At 48.3% G+C, this 18095-nt stretch overlaps 5 protein-coding genes across 8 annotated transcripts in view; 3 read left to right on the plus strand and 2 right to left on the minus strand.

The window, feature by feature from the left end:
- The window catches only part of LOC117643322 (cardioacceleratory peptide receptor-like), a 40680-nt gene extending 34740 nt beyond the window's left edge, over positions 1–5940 (plus strand). For all 3 annotated transcript variants that reach the window (XM_034382163.1, XM_034382164.1, XM_034382165.1), the window contains exons 3-9: positions 1316–1451; positions 1536–1733; positions 2391–2486; positions 2614–2787; positions 2876–2986; positions 3190–3370; positions 3454–5940. In XM_034382163.1, the coding sequence (XP_034238054.1) occupies positions 1316–1451; positions 1536–1733; positions 2391–2486; positions 2614–2787; positions 2876–2986; positions 3190–3370; positions 3454–3676 (1119 nt within the window). In that variant the 3' untranslated portion in view covers positions 3677–5940. The remainder of the gene's footprint in view (positions 1–1315; positions 1452–1535; positions 1734–2390; positions 2487–2613; positions 2788–2875; positions 2987–3189; positions 3371–3453) is intronic.
- On the minus strand, positions 5881–9180 carry LOC117643324 (ras-related protein Rab-1A). 2 transcript variants are annotated; one of them, XM_034382169.1, is made up of 7 exons: positions 8977–9180; positions 8054–8126; positions 7921–7968; positions 7791–7838; positions 7484–7711; positions 7193–7406; positions 5881–6963 (listed from the first exon to the last, which is right to left on the minus strand). In XM_034382169.1, exons 1-6 carry the CDS (start codon positions 8988–8990, stop codon positions 7209–7211), a joined length of 609 nt encoding a protein of 202 aa, XP_034238060.1. In that variant the 5' UTR covers positions 8991–9180; the 3' UTR covers positions 5881–6963; positions 7193–7208. The 2 variants fall into 2 exon arrangements, with proteins under 2 accessions (XP_034238060.1, XP_034238059.1); XM_034382168.1 differs by lacking the exon at positions 8977–9180 and adding an exon at positions 8542–8687.
- Positions 9181–9443: 263 nt separating this feature from the next.
- On the plus strand, positions 9444–10662 carry LOC117643325. Its single transcript, XM_034382170.1, has 4 exons — positions 9444–9655; positions 9804–9966; positions 10043–10328; positions 10423–10662. The coding sequence occupies exons 1-4, from the start codon at positions 9643–9645 to the stop codon at positions 10642–10644; spliced, it is 684 nt and encodes a 227-aa protein (XP_034238061.1). The 5' UTR covers positions 9444–9642; the 3' UTR covers positions 10645–10662.
- A 2-nt stretch (positions 10663–10664) lies between these two features.
- Positions 10665–12183, minus strand: LOC117643323 (translation initiation factor IF-2-like). The gene is made up of 2 exons (XM_034382167.1): positions 11953–12183; positions 10665–11857 (listed from the first exon to the last, which is right to left on the minus strand). Exon 2 carries the CDS (start codon positions 11855–11857, stop codon positions 11039–11041), a length of 819 nt encoding a protein of 272 aa, XP_034238058.1. The 5' UTR covers positions 11953–12183; the 3' UTR covers positions 10665–11038.
- A 2329-nt stretch (positions 12184–14512) lies between these two features.
- LOC117643383 (glycosylphosphatidylinositol anchor biosynthesis protein 11) lies at positions 14513–15887 on the plus strand. Its single transcript, XM_034382237.1, has 2 exons — positions 14513–14845; positions 15000–15887. Exon 2 carries the CDS (start codon positions 15007–15009, stop codon positions 15736–15738), a length of 732 nt encoding a protein of 243 aa, XP_034238128.1. The 5' UTR covers positions 14513–14845; positions 15000–15006; the 3' UTR covers positions 15739–15887.
- The last annotated feature ends 2208 nt before the right edge of the window (positions 15888–18095 follow it).

Here is an 18095-nt window from a genome sequence, read left to right on the forward strand (position 1 = left end):
TCACGCTGGATCTCGCGAGCACCGTGGGCAGGCGACGACTGACTCCGCGCTGTCGTCGCTCTGTCTCTCTCGCACTCATGGGGCGCCCCGCGTCGGTGCGAGAGAGACGGAGCGACGAATCAAATCAGGCACGCAAATCCGCAAGGAGGACGTCCACTTGCGCCGCTCGGCCGGCTTGTCCCGTTCGGATTCGCTCGGCCCGGACAAGTCGGCTATCGTCTCATCCCCGTCAAGGACGCGGCCGGGGCGCTCTCTCTGCTGCGCTGGACCAAGGGGTGATTAAGGGAAACGATGATAAAACCTGAACCTCGGGAAAATATGGGGAAGGAGTACACCCCCCTTGCCCGACCCCTTTCGTAAAACACACACACACACCAAAAAAACATTTTTGTTTGTTACTGTTTCCGATCCACAAAACTGACAGTCCTTACGGCTCTGCTGCAGTGCTGCTGGAGTTACGAGGGCGTCGACCAGCTGACTTTCTCATCATATCCTCCAGTTCGGCCAGTTCGGCCCAACCCCTGCCTGCTTTACTCCCCTCCCCTTCCCCTTCGCTTTGCTGGAATGGATTGGGCAACCCCAGCCTTTGTTTCCCGCGGCGCGCGAAGCCGAGGAGGTCCCCCGGGAGCGGGGCGCCGCCGCCCCGCACAGGTAGCGGACGGTGCGGCAAGGGCGTGGCTGGGAAAGTAAAGGATCGCACATTAAAATCTAAATCGATGCTGCCTTCCGCGCCGCGTCCGATCTGCAAACAGAGCCGCTGCGAGGACGGTGTGGGCGGTCGCGCCGTGCTGGACCGGCTGGACCTGCCCGTGGAAATGTGCCGGGCTTAGGGTCGGGCCAGCCGCCCTCCGGCCAGTGTCCTAGCAGTGGCGGGGCTGTTGCTCGGGCAGAGACTCATCCAGGGCCACCACTGCGGGGCCACCACACTGGCGGGCCACCGGCCGGCCCTTAGCATCCCCCGGGACCCCAGATTCCCCAGATGGTCGGGATCCGGGATAAACAGAGCTTAGACCGGTGTGGTACCTGCGGGCGGGTGCCGCACGTCGCACGGGAAAAACGAAAAGAAAAATAAATGGGGAAGAGGGAAAAAGAAGAAACGAACAACTCACCCCCCTGGGCATCGGGCGTGGCCGTCTGCCGCGATGCTTCCGAGTGTGTTTGTGTGGGCGAAGGGGTGTTTTTGAGTGGGGGGAATTGAGTTCTCGTATTTGGCCGTTCTCCTGAAACGCCCTCAGAAGGCACCAGACTAGCAGAGCGGGCTGGCCGCCCGGTGTCCGTAAACCTGTGTTTGACCGCCACAACGCCTTGTCCTCAGACGGAGCAGATCACGGTGCTGTGGATCCTGTTCGTGTTCATCGTGGTGGGCAACAGCGCCGTCCTGGTGGCCCTCTCCATGGGCAAGAGCCGCAAGTCCCGGATGAGGTTCTTCAGCACGCACCTCGCCATCGCGGGTAGGCCGTTCGTGACGTCATCATGACGTGCTCCAGGACCTCGGCCAATGGAGTGTCTCTAAACTAACCGCGCTCTTTTCGCAGACCTGTCGGTGGGGCTCATCAGTGTGGGCACGGACCTCATCTGGCGCATCACCGTGAGCTGGAACGCGGGCAACGTGGCCTGCAAGATGATCAAGTTCCTGCAGTGCGTCGTCACCTACTCCTCCACCTACGTCCTGGTGGCCCTGAGCATCGACCGCTACGACGCCATCACCCACCCGATGAACTTCTCGGGCAGCTGTGAGTCGCGCCATCACTGTCAACCTGACCGCACTTTTTATCCACGAGTCAGTCGCTTTTGAACCCGGGGATCGCGATTTCGAAGCGTAAAGCTCTCGTCCGCGGCCCAGCAACAGGTGAGACGTGCTGGGGGCTGTTTCTGCCCTCCGACCCTCCAACTGCACTCTCACACAACCCTCCCTTCGGAAAGTTTTGGAACGTCCGCCTGGGATGCGGACGCGGCGAGGCAGGCTTACTCATTCTTCGACGAAGGTGCTTAAAAACATAAAAACGCGCTCCACACGGGTCGCCCCGCTTCGCCCCCATTCCCCTCTGGTGGATCCGGTCCCGATGTGACAACGACACGAAAAGCCGCCTGATATAGTGGCCAACTTTACCGACGGACGGATGTGACGGAAATGCGGACCAACTTTTCTTGCTGGGATAAACCGGTGTATTTCAATCTTCCCAGAGTCCCCCCCGTCGTCAGGCATGGTTTATATAGACAAAGACGCATAAACCAGTCATATTCTGGATACAAACGACTTGGGACTTAGTGAGCTGATTTGGCTGCAGTCAAGCTCGCAAACACGGGCACAATGGCTGGCCTACTTCAGGGGATGACTTCTCCTCCCACTTCCCCGAGTTCGCTAACACCTTGCTCTCGCTGTGCGGCAGGGCGGCGCGCTCGCATGCTGGTGGCCACGGCCTGGACCCTCTCCGCCATCTTCTCACTGCCCATCATCGTCTTGTACGAGGAGAAAGAGATTCAAGGTAAACACCTTTTTCTATTGAAAAAACCTATTTGGCTGTACTCAGACGCCTGCACCTAGTGCTCAAATGAAGGAAACCCTGCTTCGGTTACTGAAATTTTAAATTTTGTGTCCTTGCTCTGTTTCAGGCCGCATGCAGTGCTGGATCAAATTGGAACCCTGGCAGTGGAAGCTGTACATGTCCGTTGTGAGCATATTACTGTTCCTGGCACCAGCCTTGATCATCAGCTTCTGCTACCTCGTCATCGTCCTCACCATTTGGAGCAAGAGCAAGCTACTCATGCCGCCTCGGCGATACCTCAGTGAGCTCCAAATGCCTTCATTTTTGTGACTGTGAATAGCAGCGCCTGTCAGACTTATATTTTACTTTAAAAAAAAATTGTTGCAAAGACGGCGAACAAGTCCCGGACTTCGAAATGGACTGTCGACGCGCCTCTTCAAGAGGCATCATTCCGAGGGCCAAGATCAAGACCGTCAAAATGACTTTCGGAATCGTGTTTGGTAAGTGCACACAGACATCGCGAGTTGAAAATAATAAGAGGGATCCATCCTCATGGAGTTGGAGGAGCGCCTGCGGATGGCCGCTGGGCCCGCCCGTCACGCGGGGCTGTCTTGCCGTGTTGCCTACCCCGTGGTTCGCAGGCGCTCCGTCTCCGGGGAGGGTGGCAACAACAACAACAACAACTCGTCTTTCATGTCTGCAGTATTCATTGTGTGCTGGTGCCCCTACATCCTCTTTGACCTGCTGCAAGCCTACGGCTTCATCACCGAGACCCAGTCCAACATCGCGGTGGCCACGTTCATGCAGAGCCTGGCGCCGCTCAACTCGGCCGCCAACCCCATCATCTACTGCGTCTTCTCGACGGCCATCTGCCGCAGCCTCAGGTTCGTCTCGGGTTTGCATTGGCGGCGTTCGCGGCCCCGTTTCGATCGCCGTGTTCCGACAAACGGTGTTCCCTTGTCCGCAGGCGCGTGCCTCCCATCTCGTGGATCCTGTGCTGCATCGGCCTGGACGAGCCGCCGCGGCCCGTGACGGCGGAGGGCGCGTCGCGCCGCGGCCGCTTCTTCCGCTACCTGTACAACCCGACGGACTCGTCCAGCGTCACGGACACGCTCACCAACCCGGCGTCCTCCATGGCCTCCCTCAAGCAGCGCCAGCAGACCGTCAACGTGGCCAACTCGGCAGTGTAGGGCCACGCGGCCACGCGGCCACGGCACGTTGGACCATCCCCCATCCCTCATGCCACGCAATGCCACGTCCACCCCGAGTGCCTCCCCTTATCTAATCCTCGCATGTTTTAGATAGGACCGTGCTCAAATGCGACCGCCCCTTCCTGAAAGAGGGCACAGGGGTTGCTCGCGCTGACGAATCAGGACGCAACGTCTGCATGGTCCTGACTTAATAGATTTAAGTTTCTGATTGGTCAGCTGTTGTCGCTATGCGACTGTGAGTTGAGGTAGTTGTGTGGACATTTTGACTTGGGAAAGTCGGGCATGGACTCGGCCTGCCCCCAGGTCGTATGAGTGAATTCGAAGAAGGTGCTGCTAGTGACTGTAATGGCATACAGAACAAAACATGGTGCACATCGAAGCCTCAAAGAAGGGAATAGTTTTGAAATGCTGCAACTCCTGTGATGGCACACGTTGTTATGAACCGAAGCCGATAGCATACTCCCACACATGACTCTGTGGTTCTGGTAAAATAATCTAGCATAAATTTTCTAAAATTTACCGGCAAATTGCGCAATGTTGCTGTTAAATTAACGAAACTCTTTATGTTGTGGAAAATCATTTCTGAGTATTAGGTAGAAATTGTAGACAAACAATAAGTTCCTGTGGGAACTCGTTCTAAATTTTTTTTTTACGTGATGATGATCAAAATTGCTACAAACAGCCCCCAGGGTTTGATTGCAGCTAGCCACTTGCCCAGCAAAGCACTGGCACAAATTACTGTCATTCTTTAATTCATATTATTGTAGTCTGTCATGAGTAGCGCTTCCAATTATCAAAGACCTTTAATTTGGTGTCCAAAATTTTATGATAACTTTTCTTTTGTTGGGAATTTTTTACAGTACTTAATTATTAAAAAGTATTGCATTGCACTCACCACCCCCAGATGCCCAGTTGCATTTGAAGAATTAGTATTATGTACAGCCTTAAGTGAGAAACACAGTGAACAATGCATTTAAAACTGTGGTAGTGCTAGTCCAAAGATACTCTGGTTCTCAAATTCACATAGTGCTAGTGATCTTACTGATACATATGATGAGAAGTATTTCGATCAACCATATGCAGTGCTCCTACTAAAGCAAGTTCGCCTCTCGATTTCATGAAAATAATTTCTTCAAGCAACATTAGGACTTGATTATTAACAATGAACTTCTGCTAAACATTGGTAGTTCCTTTTTTACAAAAACAAAACAAACAAATCATTGTGATTGAATGTACCCTTGAAATGACAATGACAATTTTGAAGACACAATCCCTTAAATCTGGTCTAATTTCGATTTATGTTTTTCTTCAATTCTCATTGTGATTATTATTGGGTTTTAACACAGTTTAAAATAGGGCCAAGACCACATTCACAGCAGACTATTGCTGTGCTGGTCCAATAAATTCAAGAGGGACCCGAGAAAAATGTATGCCAAAATTCCAAACAAGGAAAAAACTAATTTATATAAAAGATGAAACAAAAAGTTGGCGGCAAAAACTTAACAGGAAAGACTTTAGTAAGTTATCAGACTGAAATAGGGGTGAGACATAATGTGCATTTATTCTTTACTTATAAAAAGAGTGTCTCTATTTCTTATTATTTATACTTTTAATTCTTGTTAACTTTAAGACTGTGTGCTTGTTTGAATCTCTTCAGTAGCTTAGTTACAGAAGCGCTTAGAAGTCATTCCACAGAAAATGAATACAGCCCAAACGTTCAACATAATTCAGGGCTTTTTATTTCTGTTTGGTGCTAGTAGCTTTGGTGCGAATAGTCACTATGTTACGGAAATGCAAGTGAAGGATGCCTCATTCAAGATGACAATGACGGAGGAGGGAAGGAAATTTTCATGCTGTGATAATTTGCTGTGGAATTACTCGCTTTAATGAGGAAGGTGAGATTCATTGAATGAAAGCTGCCACTATCATATCTAAGTATCAAAACTGTTCAGAATGTCATTTGCCAATGATCCCTTACTTGACTCAAAGACATAAATTTCTGTAAATATTAGAGTTCTTCTTTGATTTTATGTGTTTTAAGGGCATGCCATGCCAGTCAACTTCATAATTTAATGCATCAAAAGTTATAGTCCATGTTGTTTTATATTCATTGTCTGTACTTATCAATATGAAGTGAGGGCAACGCAGAAAGAGGTAGTTGGTAGAAAGACAAGTCTATCACGTACGTGTAAAAACGAATCTGTATTAAATGTAAACATGTCTTCTTGCTGTGACAAGACCGATGAGAGCTACTGATAATTTTCCATTTTATTCACATCACATAAAATGCTTACTGATACTCAGTTGATCGATGAGTAAACTAGTTGGAGGCCATGATCGGGTAGCCAGAGCCAGGGCCAAGAATACTCAGCAAACAACAGCATTAACCTGAATCATGATAGTAAATGGACAGCAAGTTCCATCATTGCTCCTTCTCCAAATCAGCCACTATTGGTAACATACAAGCAATACAAACAAAGGTAATCTTACTGAGGCATTTCAGTAGCAGAATTCATTCATAAGCAAATGCTTCCCTGACATCAGTACAAAATTATTGTTTTACAGGGAGAAGTTCACACTGACGAACAAAAAGCATTACGTAATGGTAAAAGATAGCAAATTCAGATTCAGCTTCTGCTGATGGAATGACAATTTTAGGCTTGAAATGTATTGATCCAAATTAACAAGGCTCATGTTTAAAATATTTACTTAAATGTTACAGAAATTTATATCACAAGCAAAAGCGTGCAAAAATCAATTGCTTTGTTATACCCCGATGTAACCAAATCTAGCCCTACAACCATCTGATTGGAGAACGGATATATTAGAAAACACATATTTATACTATTTATATATTATTTTACAGAAGTTGCAAAAATCTCCTTAAATTACAGTTTACATCCGATGTAAATTTAAATTTTATGCTTAATCTCATGTTATACAATCATCAGACAAAGCGCACACCAGAAAGTTGTTTTTCCATACTAATGTACAGGAATCTAAGTCTAGAAAAAAAAAGTAACAAAAAGAAATTGATGGGGAAGGAAGTTGGGGGCAGGGGAAAAGGTGCAACTCATTAAATATAGTATCAATCCTACAATAGAGAACACTTGAAGCCAGAGTCCACAAACAGTCGACAAACAAGCACACATCTTCACAAGCACTCTTGTTACTTGAACAAATTATCTGGTGAAGCACATTTCTGCTTCCATGTGTTTCTGCAAAATTGACACTATGTTGAGGAAACGGTCCCAGTCCTTTAAAATCTGAAAACAGAGGATTAATATTAGTGCACTAGTTTCCATGCAGAAAAAAGAAAAATCTCCAAAAACAATTCAAAATTATAATAAAAATTCCCAGAGGCAAATTTTATTACTAATAATGCAGGCAAAATCAAGTGACAAGTAAAAGAAAGAAGAAAGACAACCCTTAAGAATTTAACATGACCACCCTACAATAGACAAATAGCAGCAGACACACACTAGAACTACTTACAAGACAAATGCTGTCTTCAGCAACATCCAGACTTTGTGTTTTCGAGAGGCCGGCCCTGCTCAATTTTCACATTGCCGACGGTGGCAGCAGCGGAGGAGGTTGGGCCAACACGGTTCTTGATCTCCGCAGCCATGGTCATGAAAGCCTGCTCCACATTGGTTGCATTCTTAGCTGATGTCTCTAAGAATGGAATGCCAAGCTGGTCAGCGTACTCCTGCACAGACAAACATGGCATTCATAACAGGTCATGATAAATGTGAAATGAAACAAGAAATTATTAAAATAGATTACCTTGGCTACATTGAATTCAATCACTTTCTTGTTAGTAAGATCACATTTGTTGCCTACAAGGAGTTTGTTTACATTATCACAAGCATAGCGGTCGATTTCTTCAAGCCACTGTTTGACATTGTTAAATGACTCCTGGTCAGTACAATCATAAACGACAATAATGCCATGGGCTCCTCTGTAGTAACTCGAAGTAATAGTGCGGAATCTTTCTTGACCAGCAGTGTCCCACTGTAATATAGAATAATTTAAAAATTAGACACAAAGAGTTCTTACTGGTGTTCCACAAGCAAACTTGAGTACAACTTACAATCTGCAGCTTTATTGTTTTGCCCTCCAAATCAATAGTTCTGATTTTCTGGAAAAGAGAATAAAGAAATGAGAACAGCAAGAAATTTACAATGACAAGGAAGGAAAAACAATGAAAAATGTCAACTCACAAAGTCAACTCCAATGGTGCTGATGTAGCTTTCTGTGTAAGTGTCATCCTGTAATGAAATGAATGAACACATGAGACAAAAAATAGCAAACATTATTAATGAATAGGGAGAGGACTACATGATAATAACTTACAGCAAACCGAAGAAGTAAACAAGACTTTCCGACACCAGAGTCTCCAATCAGCAGAAGTTTAAAAAGGTAGTCACTGAAACAAATAAAAAACAATATTAGAGCAATTCATGTACTAATAACTCTTTGGGTTGTTTCTGAATGGACTTATAAACAGATACTGAGGGTCATTGATAGAGAATAGAAAGAACTCTGGAAATTACTAAAGCAACAGTTAAATAAAATATAAGAACTTCACAAAGAAGACTTCCTTCTAAAATAAACGGACTTCCACATCAAAAATCTAATTGAAGTCAAAATTTTTCCATAACAGTAAACTGAAGAAGGTTTGGAACAACAGCCTTTTAAAGTGCCACAACACTGAGGCAAAATGAAAGATGCAGAAATTCGGCAACGATCTAACACTAGGACGAGTGCCCGTCCGAAAGTCATAACATGAGTCACATTGATGCGTTAAGCCACATAGGATGCTAAGGTTACGGGTTACGCACGTCACTCGGATCGGATCGGTCAACGCGACGCAGAAGAACGATAACCACACAAAGCAAACCAGCCAACAAAGCCAGTCGCGCCTCAACGCTTTGTTCTCCGCGGGAAGACACTGACCAGGCGTGTGACGCATTTAAATTCGAGATAACAGAAATGTGGCAGCGACAAAAAGAGCAGAAGAGGAGCGAAAAACTGGTGACTGCTGTCACCGTCATGACAAGGCCAATAATACAATGGCCCAACCTCAAAACTGGATCAAATTTCACAACTTCGAGGGCGAAAACGGGGCTTCACGGTTAGGAAAGGCGTTCTAGTGCCGCGAGAGACAGCAGTACAGATTCGTGGTCACAGTCTACTGACCTTGTACGATTCTAAAGAAAATAGGCTCACGAAGCCACCATCACAGATCAGGGCGTTACACTATGCGTAATACTTACTATTCGGGATTCATGTTAGGAGCTGGTGCCCGTAGCGGAGATGCACAAGGGATATGGACGGTGGGGAAACGAGCGTTCACTATTGTCTTCAATAAAAACAGAATACAGACTACCTCGAATTGATAATGGCTACCCAGTTCCTGTCCACCTCCTTCCTTGTGACGGCTGGGCTGGTTGGCTGGCTGGCTGACGAGCAATACGACCCTAGAGGGGTACTAGAAATGACGTCATGCCACCTTGGCAGTTATGAGAAATCTTCTCGTCAGAAGTCAAGCTAAAGCTTTAAATCGGCTATTTTAGCATATTTACAGTAGGTGTCGTATTCTGAGTGAGAATAAAAACTGATTTTTAAGAATACAATAACGTGCTTCTTAAGTGCTTGATTCTTCACTTTGTTTACGCCTTTACACAAGAAAGACTTCCGAGTGCTCCTGAGAATTTCTCTTAATCCGTAAAAAGACTATACGCAGGGAACAAGCAGTTATATGCAGGTCACAAGCAGAAGCAGAAAAGTAAACACGAATGAATGAAAGGGATTGACAAGAGTGGTATTTTTTGTCAGACAAACACATTTTTTCCATATAAATCTCCCTCTTTCGCCATGAGACTGTTGTGTTTTATGATTTCACGGACTTCTCCGTCCTGTTTTCATTCTGACCTCCCTGGATGAACTCAAATGGTATTTGTTTTCTTGCTTCACAAGCTTCATTCAATCTCCATTAAATGGGGAATGTTTCCATCAAGATTTATTTTTGCCTTTCTTTTGTGTCACACTTAAATGAATTTGTTTTCCTGTTTTTTATTTTCCTTCCCTTTATTTGTTTCAGAATTCATTATGCGTTTGAAACTTAGCCGAGCAGTATATTTAACTGTGTTTCTGATAGGATGCATTTTGTTGTGGTACTTAGTTCGGCAAAATCATCCAGAGTTCACCAAAACATGTGAATTAACAAAGGTGTTTCAAGACAACCTATTAAAACTGTCGTACAGGTAAGCTACAATTTGTTGCATTTTAACTTGTGAAGTTGTAACAAAAGTGGGTAACATTTTTCCATTTCATTTTTAGGGTCCACAAGGTTTTGGATATTATGAGTTTGAATCATTGTCTGTGCTATGGAGCGCTGTGGGGACAAGTTCGAAGATCAAGCACATTGCCATGGGAAGCAGATGTAGAATTCTGCGTCAACAATAAAGAATTATCAGCATTTGATGAAAATTTCATTGACAGACTTTTTAGAAAGCATAATTTAACCCTCTTGTATGATTCAGCTGAAGGAATTTATTCAATCACAGATCATGGATTCCAGCCTGGAGCCCAAGTCAAATTAATTGTATTTGAAGAAGATCCAAAAGTAGGTGTTTAAAAAGGCTATCTGTAAACTTTTGGAATAGAATATTTCCTTCATGTTCTTATATTGGTTTTCTGTTTTCCTCATTGGTCCTCAGCTTGATGTAATGCGCAGGATTGGATGGAAGAGACGAATGCTGCCCCCCAACTGTGAAGATTCTAAATCTCTAGACTGTTTCCCAGTTCGCCTACTGCGAAAGCCATTACCAATGAAGCTGTTTGGATCGGAGCAAATGCCTGTTCCTTGGGAAAGTCTTGAGATTCTTAAGTACCACTATCCTGACAACTGGTGGCTTGAAGTGTTCCCATTAAACTGTTAGTAAAAAAAATTAACAAGACGTGACTTTTCTGTATTCAACCTGTATTTCATTCTTACAGTATAACAAGTAAGTACAGTCAGGAAAAAAATGAACAGACAAGCTCGTCAATGACTTTAATTGAACAAATCATATGAATCACCCTTGTATATAATTTCAAACAGAAAATTCCTGTTTTGTGACAATTACTTGCCTGTTGTTTTCACTTCCCAATTATATTAGCTAAACTATAAAGCAGCCAAACTTAACTTGAACTAAACAACAATAAAAAGATCAAAAATGACTAAGTCTTATCAAAATAATAATATTGTAGCGCAAGTTTGCGAGTTTGAGTGAGCTCGATGGGGGCACGTCCAGGCTTGCTCCATGGCAGATGCCAGTGGTGCGAGGCCGTGCACTATCCTGCTGAAATGCGAAGACTATGACGGCGTAGTGCAAGTCGCGGTTTGGGGTGTCCATCACGTCGCTGTGCAGGGCCTCGGCCAGGGCGACCAGTTCTGGAGGCAGAGGTGACTTTGCGACGAGCTGCATCAGGGGACCGAGCAGGCCTAGGCCTGGCTAGACCAGCACCACCAGCAAGGCCAGCTAAACTCCACCCCAGACAGCCCAGTGCAGCACTCGGCCGAGGGCCTTGCCCTCGCTCTGCTGGTGATGCAGGTGGACTGTCACTGGTAGGTTCTGCCGCGGCCACTGCATTGCCCTGCTGCGGCGCTCCGCGGCCACGGCGGGCTGCACGCCCTAGGCGCTTCAGGGTCTCCTTGTAAAGAGCCCTCTTTATCTCCTTGGTGGCGGTGGGGACATCCTTCGCCGACGTCGAGCGGCCCCGCCGCTCCGCTGGGGCTGAAGGTGGACGGCGTCTGGAAGGTTCGACATCGGCTGCTGCATCCCCCCGCTGCGGCGCCCCTCGGCGAGCTGCACGCCCTGGGGGCTTTGGGGTCTTCTTGGTGGCGGTGGGGACGTCCTTCGCCAACGCCGAGCGGCCCGGCAACGCCGGTTTCCGCTTGCCCTCCTGCTGGGCGTCTTTAGCGGCGGCGCTCTTCTTGGGACGCCCTTGTCCAGGACGCCGACGAAAGAGGCCGTCGTCCAGGAACCGGTGCACCACCCTGATGATGACGGAGTGCGCCTTGCCGAAGACGCGACCCACCGCGCGCGCCGACATGCCTCCCTCCACCAAGGCCAGCACCTCGTGCACTTCCTCCTCCGTCAGGTCCGGCATCTGGAAACAAGGGTTCAAGAAGTTTGAGAGTGTACTTTGAGAGGCGTGACATGCCCAGCAGAACGTGCTGGTGGCGTCCGAAGAGCAATGTTTACGTTTGTTGCGCGAACGCAGCCGACAGAGAGTGCGCGCGGCACGGGTGGCACGGCTCGAACGAACGGCACTAGCTCATGGCAAGGCGAGTCCTTTTCGTGGAGTCTACAGGAAGATATTGCGAATTGGTTCACACTCAAGTTCGAAATCTAGATCACTCTATCACTTCGTCGTGGACGAATGGGTGGGACTTTTTGTTGATTTGGCAGCCGATGCGCTTGCAAGTGACACAACGCAACAGAAAATAATTTCACTTTTGTGCTCTAGTTTCTGAAAGAAAACAAGTGGTAATAACTTCTTGTGATCACTTTTGATTAACTTAATCTACGTATAGCTGGTTGATTATTTTTAGAGGACATTTTAATCATTTCTAACTATTTTTAAATATTCAGTGCAACAGTTGTCAGCACGTTGCCGATCCCAACTTAAAACAAGAAAACAATATTCACATTGGACAAAATGTCCAATCTCCACGCATATCTCGTAAATGTTACTGTTTTTCTAAAATAGAAACAAAGTAGTTTAACATATCAGTTCGACTGACGTCCCGTCTCCTTTCAAATGTAAGCGGGTAGTTTTATGCTGGAATGCTGGTAACGCGTTCGGTTCGGTCCACGCCCGCCAGAGCGTGGGGTATTGCCCGGCAGAGCGCGGGGTATCCACCTCCAAAGCGAGGGGTATTCGTACGCGGTAAGTGCACAGTCAGATCGTAATGACCTGATCATGACGCCACACGCTTTGATTAGGGCGGATTGGGGAGATGGAATCCCGTGGAATTCGGCCAGGGGATGGATGTGCCCGTGGCTTGTTTTTCCTACAGGGACTGCCACTAGCCAGAGGCGAGAGGCAAGATACTGTATTCTCGGAATGGAATGGTCAGTACGGTACGGTAAGGAGAAGGGGACAAGAGCACGCGTCGCGGCGTTGCGGCCCCCTCTACTGCTTGCCCCCCAGGGAAAGCCCCACAGGATCTCTGGGAGGACCCTGGGGCCATTCCCAGAGGACACGACACAGCTGGACGTTGCGAGGCTGGCATAGGTGCCCCGATTCCCGATATCCCGACCCCTCTTCGGTTCCCTTCGGCACCTTCGGCGCGGAGCGGACCGGACGCGGCTCGGCTCGGCTCGGGCCGCTCGGCTCGGCGCACGGCGGGACGGCGGACAATAACCGGTTCTTGTCCTTTGTCCTGACCTGACTGCCGCGCCGTCCACAACGCGCCCCTCGTGCCCCCTGCTCTCGCTGCTGTTTCGTGCCACCATGCCGGCCAACAAGCCCGTCACCAAGCCCGCCACCACGCCGTCAACCAGGCGCACCTCGTCGGGCACCCAGCGCCAGCGCCGCAACGTCGCCAACCACACCATCGACGTGAAGATCAGTTTCGCGCGCCGCTGCAAGGCCGGAGAAAGCAAGGGGTCCCTCGCCCGGGAAGCCAAAGTGTCCGTCAGAACCATCAAGCGATGGTGCCAGAGCACAGATGCCCTGGCCGACTTCAAGCTGGACCACTCGCGGGCCAAGAACATGGCGGGCCCACTGCTTCCGGAACTGGAGAGGGCGATGCTCGAGTGGGTGGTCCAGGAGCGTCAGCACAACGACCGCCTCTTCGGCTCCCACATCATGGAGAAGGCGAGGCAGATGAACGCCGAGCTCGGCGGCCCCTCTTCGTTCCGAGCCAGCTCGGGGTGGCTGCACCGCTTCCTCCGGCGCAACGGCCTCAGCCAGCAGAGGGCCGGGGTCGTGGTTCAGAGAGACGACGACGGGGAGGACAGTGACGACCTGGAAGACAGCGGCGACAGTGAAGAGAGTGTCGACGAGGACCTGTCCGGCGAAACCGTGCCGGGTCAGGTCCTGCCGGGCGAGGTCGTGGACGTGGTCGTGGGCGAGGCCGCGGAGGACGACCACGGTGCACTGGGCGATGTTCACGACGTTCATGCGGCCGTGCTTCGGACGCCTGGGCTGCCCGCCGCGTTGCGCCAGTTCGTAGTGTCCAAGAAACTAGAAGAATCGCGACCCGCCGAGCTGATCGCAGCCCTGGAGCAGTGGACCACGTCGCAGCAGTCACAGCAAGAGGAGGAGTCTGCATAGTGCCTTCCCCCAAGTGTGCAGAGCACGAACTTAGTCACTACATTTAATCTAACCCCCAAAACAAAACAAAAAAAAACAAAAACAAAAAAAAACTTTTAATGCTGGCCGCAATGCCTGGTGCATTGCGCGGTGGTCGCAACCCCACGGAAAAGCAGAGCGAAAGTTTAATTCCATTAATGACTGAAACTGGCGGAGGCGAGATTGATTTTGAATTGTCGCGCTGCTAGACTATGAGCACATAATGCTATTGCGATTCAAATTCAGGTGCCTCCCGCTGCTCCGGCGGAAGGAAATAGTTCCGGTTACCACGATGGAAACTCTATTTGAAATCGACTGCTCAGGCCTTTTCGGGACAGATAAATGTGATCTAGTAGCGTTGGTGACTATCTGCTCCAAAAGAGATTGAAATAATCTCGGAAACGAAGTAAAAATGGCTTCCTACGAGGTTTTCATAGTAGCCTCGCGCAGGGTCGGTCCTTGCAGGAAGCTGAAGTGGAAGGGGAGGTGGGGTGGGAGGAGTCAAATTTAGCCCCCGGGTCATATAAACAACAAGAATCACAAATCAGAGAATAGAACAAATATTACCGAAGTACTTATGAATCGACCCGCCGCCCTGAAACCACAGAATAATTGAGCGAGCAGTTATATTGACGTGTTTTAAAAAGATTGATCAATGTTGGTCTCTGTACTTCATTCAACCGGATGTTGAGGTTATGCGCTCTATGAAATAACCGAAACTTCCCACGATTGGCTTGCTAGTCTGCTAAACAGTGATTGTTTGGAACAAGGAAAGATTGTATTAATAAGACTTTTGTAAGTGTCTTGTAAAAAGGTTTCTGTTCAATGTATTTGATAAGATGTGAGGTTGACGAGCCTTGGTTCTGTCCTGCATTTAATGTTGTATCCAATGGTCACAACTCCTTTGAGCATTGTTTTTTAATCTAACTCTGTATTTTCTTTATTGCAGTTGCACAATGTTTTTCTCCCCGCAAGAAGACCCTCACAGCATTCAAGTTATCAAGTTTTATTGTGGATCTACATGTCTTTACTTTCCTCTCTTGACGATATTGATATTGTGTACGGATCTCATGTACAAGACTGGAAGATTCTCTTTCCTGCCATATCTAGGCTTAATAGTGCTTGCAGAGTTCATGAAAAGCATTTTCATAAATAATTATATTAAGGAACCAGAAAAGCTTGCTGGCAGAAATGCTCCCAAACTTGGTGGAACTGGAGTACGAAAATGGTTTTCAGAGAAAAGGTTAAAGGATTTTTCAAAAATTTTAGTGCTCTTAGGACTAGTAACCATAGGGTACTTTATAATAGCTATTTTGTTTGGGGCTGAACTATTTAGCAAGTACGAGGAAACATTTATGTTAAGTTCATTGCTTATGCTGTTGACTGCTTTGCCACCATGCCTCTACCTGGGACCAAACTATGCCTTAGGAGCTATTCTCGGAGACGAGCCCAGTTCATTGAACCCATTAAGTCCTATTTTTCAACATGTTGTTCGTATAACTCTTCTAGGAGTCTGGCTTGGTGCGTTTGTAATACCTTTAGATTGGGACAGACCCTGGCAAGAATGGCCTGTACCGTGTTGTGTGGGTGCACTCATGGGGTATGTTGCAGCTCATGCGTCTGCCTTAATACAAGTGGCCATACCACGATGTTTAACTCATGGAATAGCGAGTAAATTAAAAATTTGATCTTTTAATTGATGGACATTACAGTCATTAGACCAAGTCAGGCCTTGTACTGGATGTCATCTTTAAGACATTATTAGGGTCATCCTTTGAAAATGTATTCAACTTTCTAGTCTGTGTTGTATCAGTCAATAAATTTTATTTGAAAAGAACTGTTTTATACTAATTTTTTGTGTGAATTCTGTATCCTTTTCACTCTTTTATGAATGGTTAGTACTGCATTCATATACTCATTTGCATCTTTGTCATCCTTGTGTCTTACAGTAAAACATTTTGGAAATCGTCTTATGCTGTGCATTTTAAGTAAAATAAAACACATGAAAATTTAAAGTTTTTATTAGAGAATCTTTGACAAAGTTGATCAATTTAGGTCTTTTCATGAATGGATAGCAAAAATTTACAACTGCCCAAACTGGAGCACTTCACAGCATCTCCGTTTTAGCCCTTGTCAATCTTTCTCTTTTTACGAAAAGTACGGAATGTTTCTTGGGTTTTTGAGCCGGCGCCGCAGAGACAGGCAACCCTTCGTACGCAGCCTCGATTTGTCGTCAAAATACAGCATGACAAGGCAAGACACTGGTGGCCCTTACACTGTAGTGGCCCCTCAAAGTTTATTTATAGTTTATCTCGGTCCTGAATTCATTGGTTCTGACACGTTGGAGTTAAAAAAGTGTAGCGATGTTTCAGAAATTCCCCGTCGCTCCGCGACGCTGACGTTGATACAGGGACCTGTTCATAGATGGCGCTGCGTGTCACGTTCTGCAGTTTCTTGTCGAGACTTTTTCACAACGGAGGGTGAGGTGGCTTTGAAACACACAAACACACCTCCTCTTTAAGGATGTGTCCGCAGTTAGGTGGGTTTTGAAAATGGACGCGTGCATTGACTTTCCTTGACTCTCCGCGCATGCAGGTGGGGCTTGTCGTTCGCCGTTCGACCTTCCCGACGTGCACAATAAGTTGCCTACCACCAGGGCGCTTGCTGTGCCTTTGTGACAAGCTCTTCACCGCTCCAGGACTCTACTAGCGTCGCAGGAAAAGTCATTTTCACACCGAAGTTCGAAGATCAAGCACATTGCCCTGGAGGGAAAAAACTGGAACCACTGGATCATGCGCCAGCCAAGACCCACCATCCACGTCCTCTTCATCGTAGAACACCAGAACTCAACTAGCATCACGAGGTGAGTCATTTATTTGTCGCCGGGAAGGTAGACCACCCTTTTGGCAAGTCGCATGGAAGAAGTGCAGAAGACACCAGCATGTAGCCACGCCTGGGAGTCGAACCCTGATCGTTTATCGCGGTGGCCGCGTCCTCTCCGCTCTGAGCCACGGCGCCGGGTAGGAAGGCAACCCATCATACTCGGCGGGGAAGTTCGATACCTCGCATCATCCCACGAAACATCCCTAATCTGCGCTCATATCGAAGGAATTGAAGCGCTTTGCTTCTGAAACCGCCAAATCGGACCTATCCTAAGGCAGTCTCTTTATTTTGTGTTATCGTTTTTCCGCTGTGTTTGAGTGAAAGGCGTGTTCGTTATTCGAGCGAGCGGACCGATGTGCCGCTGTGGTGGGCGTACCGCGGGGCGTACCGCGGGGCGTACCGCGGGGCGTACCGCGGGGCGCACCGAGCGCTGCGAAGGGAGAGGGGCTGATAGTGGTGCAACGTGTGCACTCAGGGGAAGGGATAGGGGTGTGTCTGGGTGGCTCCGGACCGCCCTGGCCTGGGGGGCTGGAGCGGGCTGGAGGGATGCGGTGTTGGAGAGAGAGCGCGCGAGGGAGAGGGAGGGAGGGAGGAACTGCCTCGCCGGAGTGGCTCGGCGTGAGAAATGGGAAGCATGTCTCCCCCTGCCATTCTGTGACATTGACGAACTGTTGCTCTTAGTGGAGCGCCTAGCAGCCTGCGAGCAGCGGGCCCCGCCCCGCTTCGCCCCATCCCGGCCGCACCCCCAACTGGGGCTGGTCCGCCCCAACTCACCCTGCACCGCCCCGCCTCGCCCCGCCTCGCCCCGCTCCATGCTACGCGAGCAGCAAGCACCCCAACCCTGAAAAGCCCCAGAACGCCTGCTACCCCTCCACTCCCGTCCCCTCGTCTTCACGCTGCCTAGCCCCGGCTGGCCCTGGCGTGCCATGGAAATTCGCACAAACTGTAAGCCGAAAGCAGCCCTTCAAAACATACTACCGGCCACGCTAAGGAATTTAAAGCGGGCGAACGCGGAGGGCCCGGCCTGCGGGCCTGCGGGCCAGCCCAGGGCGGCCCAGGGCCCTCTCGCAGCCTCCGCCTCCCGCCCCTCCGCCGTGCCGCGCCGTGCATCTCAGTCCCCGAAATATAAGGACGGTTTTCCTTCCTGCATGGCAAATTATTT

Source organism: Thrips palmi, unplaced genomic scaffold (genome assembly GCF_012932325.1).
Source record: "Thrips palmi isolate BJ-2018 unplaced genomic scaffold, TpBJ-2018v1 HiC_scaffold_17, whole genome shotgun sequence".
Classification (NCBI taxonomy): Eukaryota; Metazoa; Arthropoda; class Insecta; order Thysanoptera; family Thripidae; genus Thrips; species Thrips palmi.

Coding starts and splice junctions, on each gene's coding strand:
- LOC117643324 (XM_034382168.1), bottom strand. CDS start 8,672: ATGCGTCACACGCCTGGTCAGTGTCTTCCCGCGGAGAACAAAGCGTTG. Junction 7,969..8,053: donor GTTTACTTCTTCGGTTTGCT/GTAAGTTATTAT, acceptor ATTTCATTACAG/GATGACACTTACACAGAAAG. Junction 7,712..7,790: donor AAACAATAAAGCTGCAGATT/GTAAGTTGTACT, acceptor TCTATATTACAG/TGGGACACTGCTGGTCAAGA.
- LOC117643325 (XM_034382170.1), top strand. Junction 9,967..10,042: donor CTATTAAAACTGTCGTACAG/GTAAGCTACAAT, acceptor TTTCATTTTTAG/GGTCCACAAGGTTTTGGATA. Junction 10,329..10,422: donor TATTTGAAGAAGATCCAAAA/GTAGGTGTTTAA, acceptor ATTGGTCCTCAG/CTTGATGTAATGCGCAGGAT.
- LOC117643323 (XM_034382167.1), bottom strand. CDS start 11,857: ATGCCGGACCTGACGGAGGAGGAAGTGCACGAGGTGCTGGCCTTGGTG.
- LOC117643383 (XM_034382237.1), top strand. CDS start 15,007: ATGTTTTTCTCCCCGCAAGAAGACCCTCACAGCATTCAAGTTATCAAG.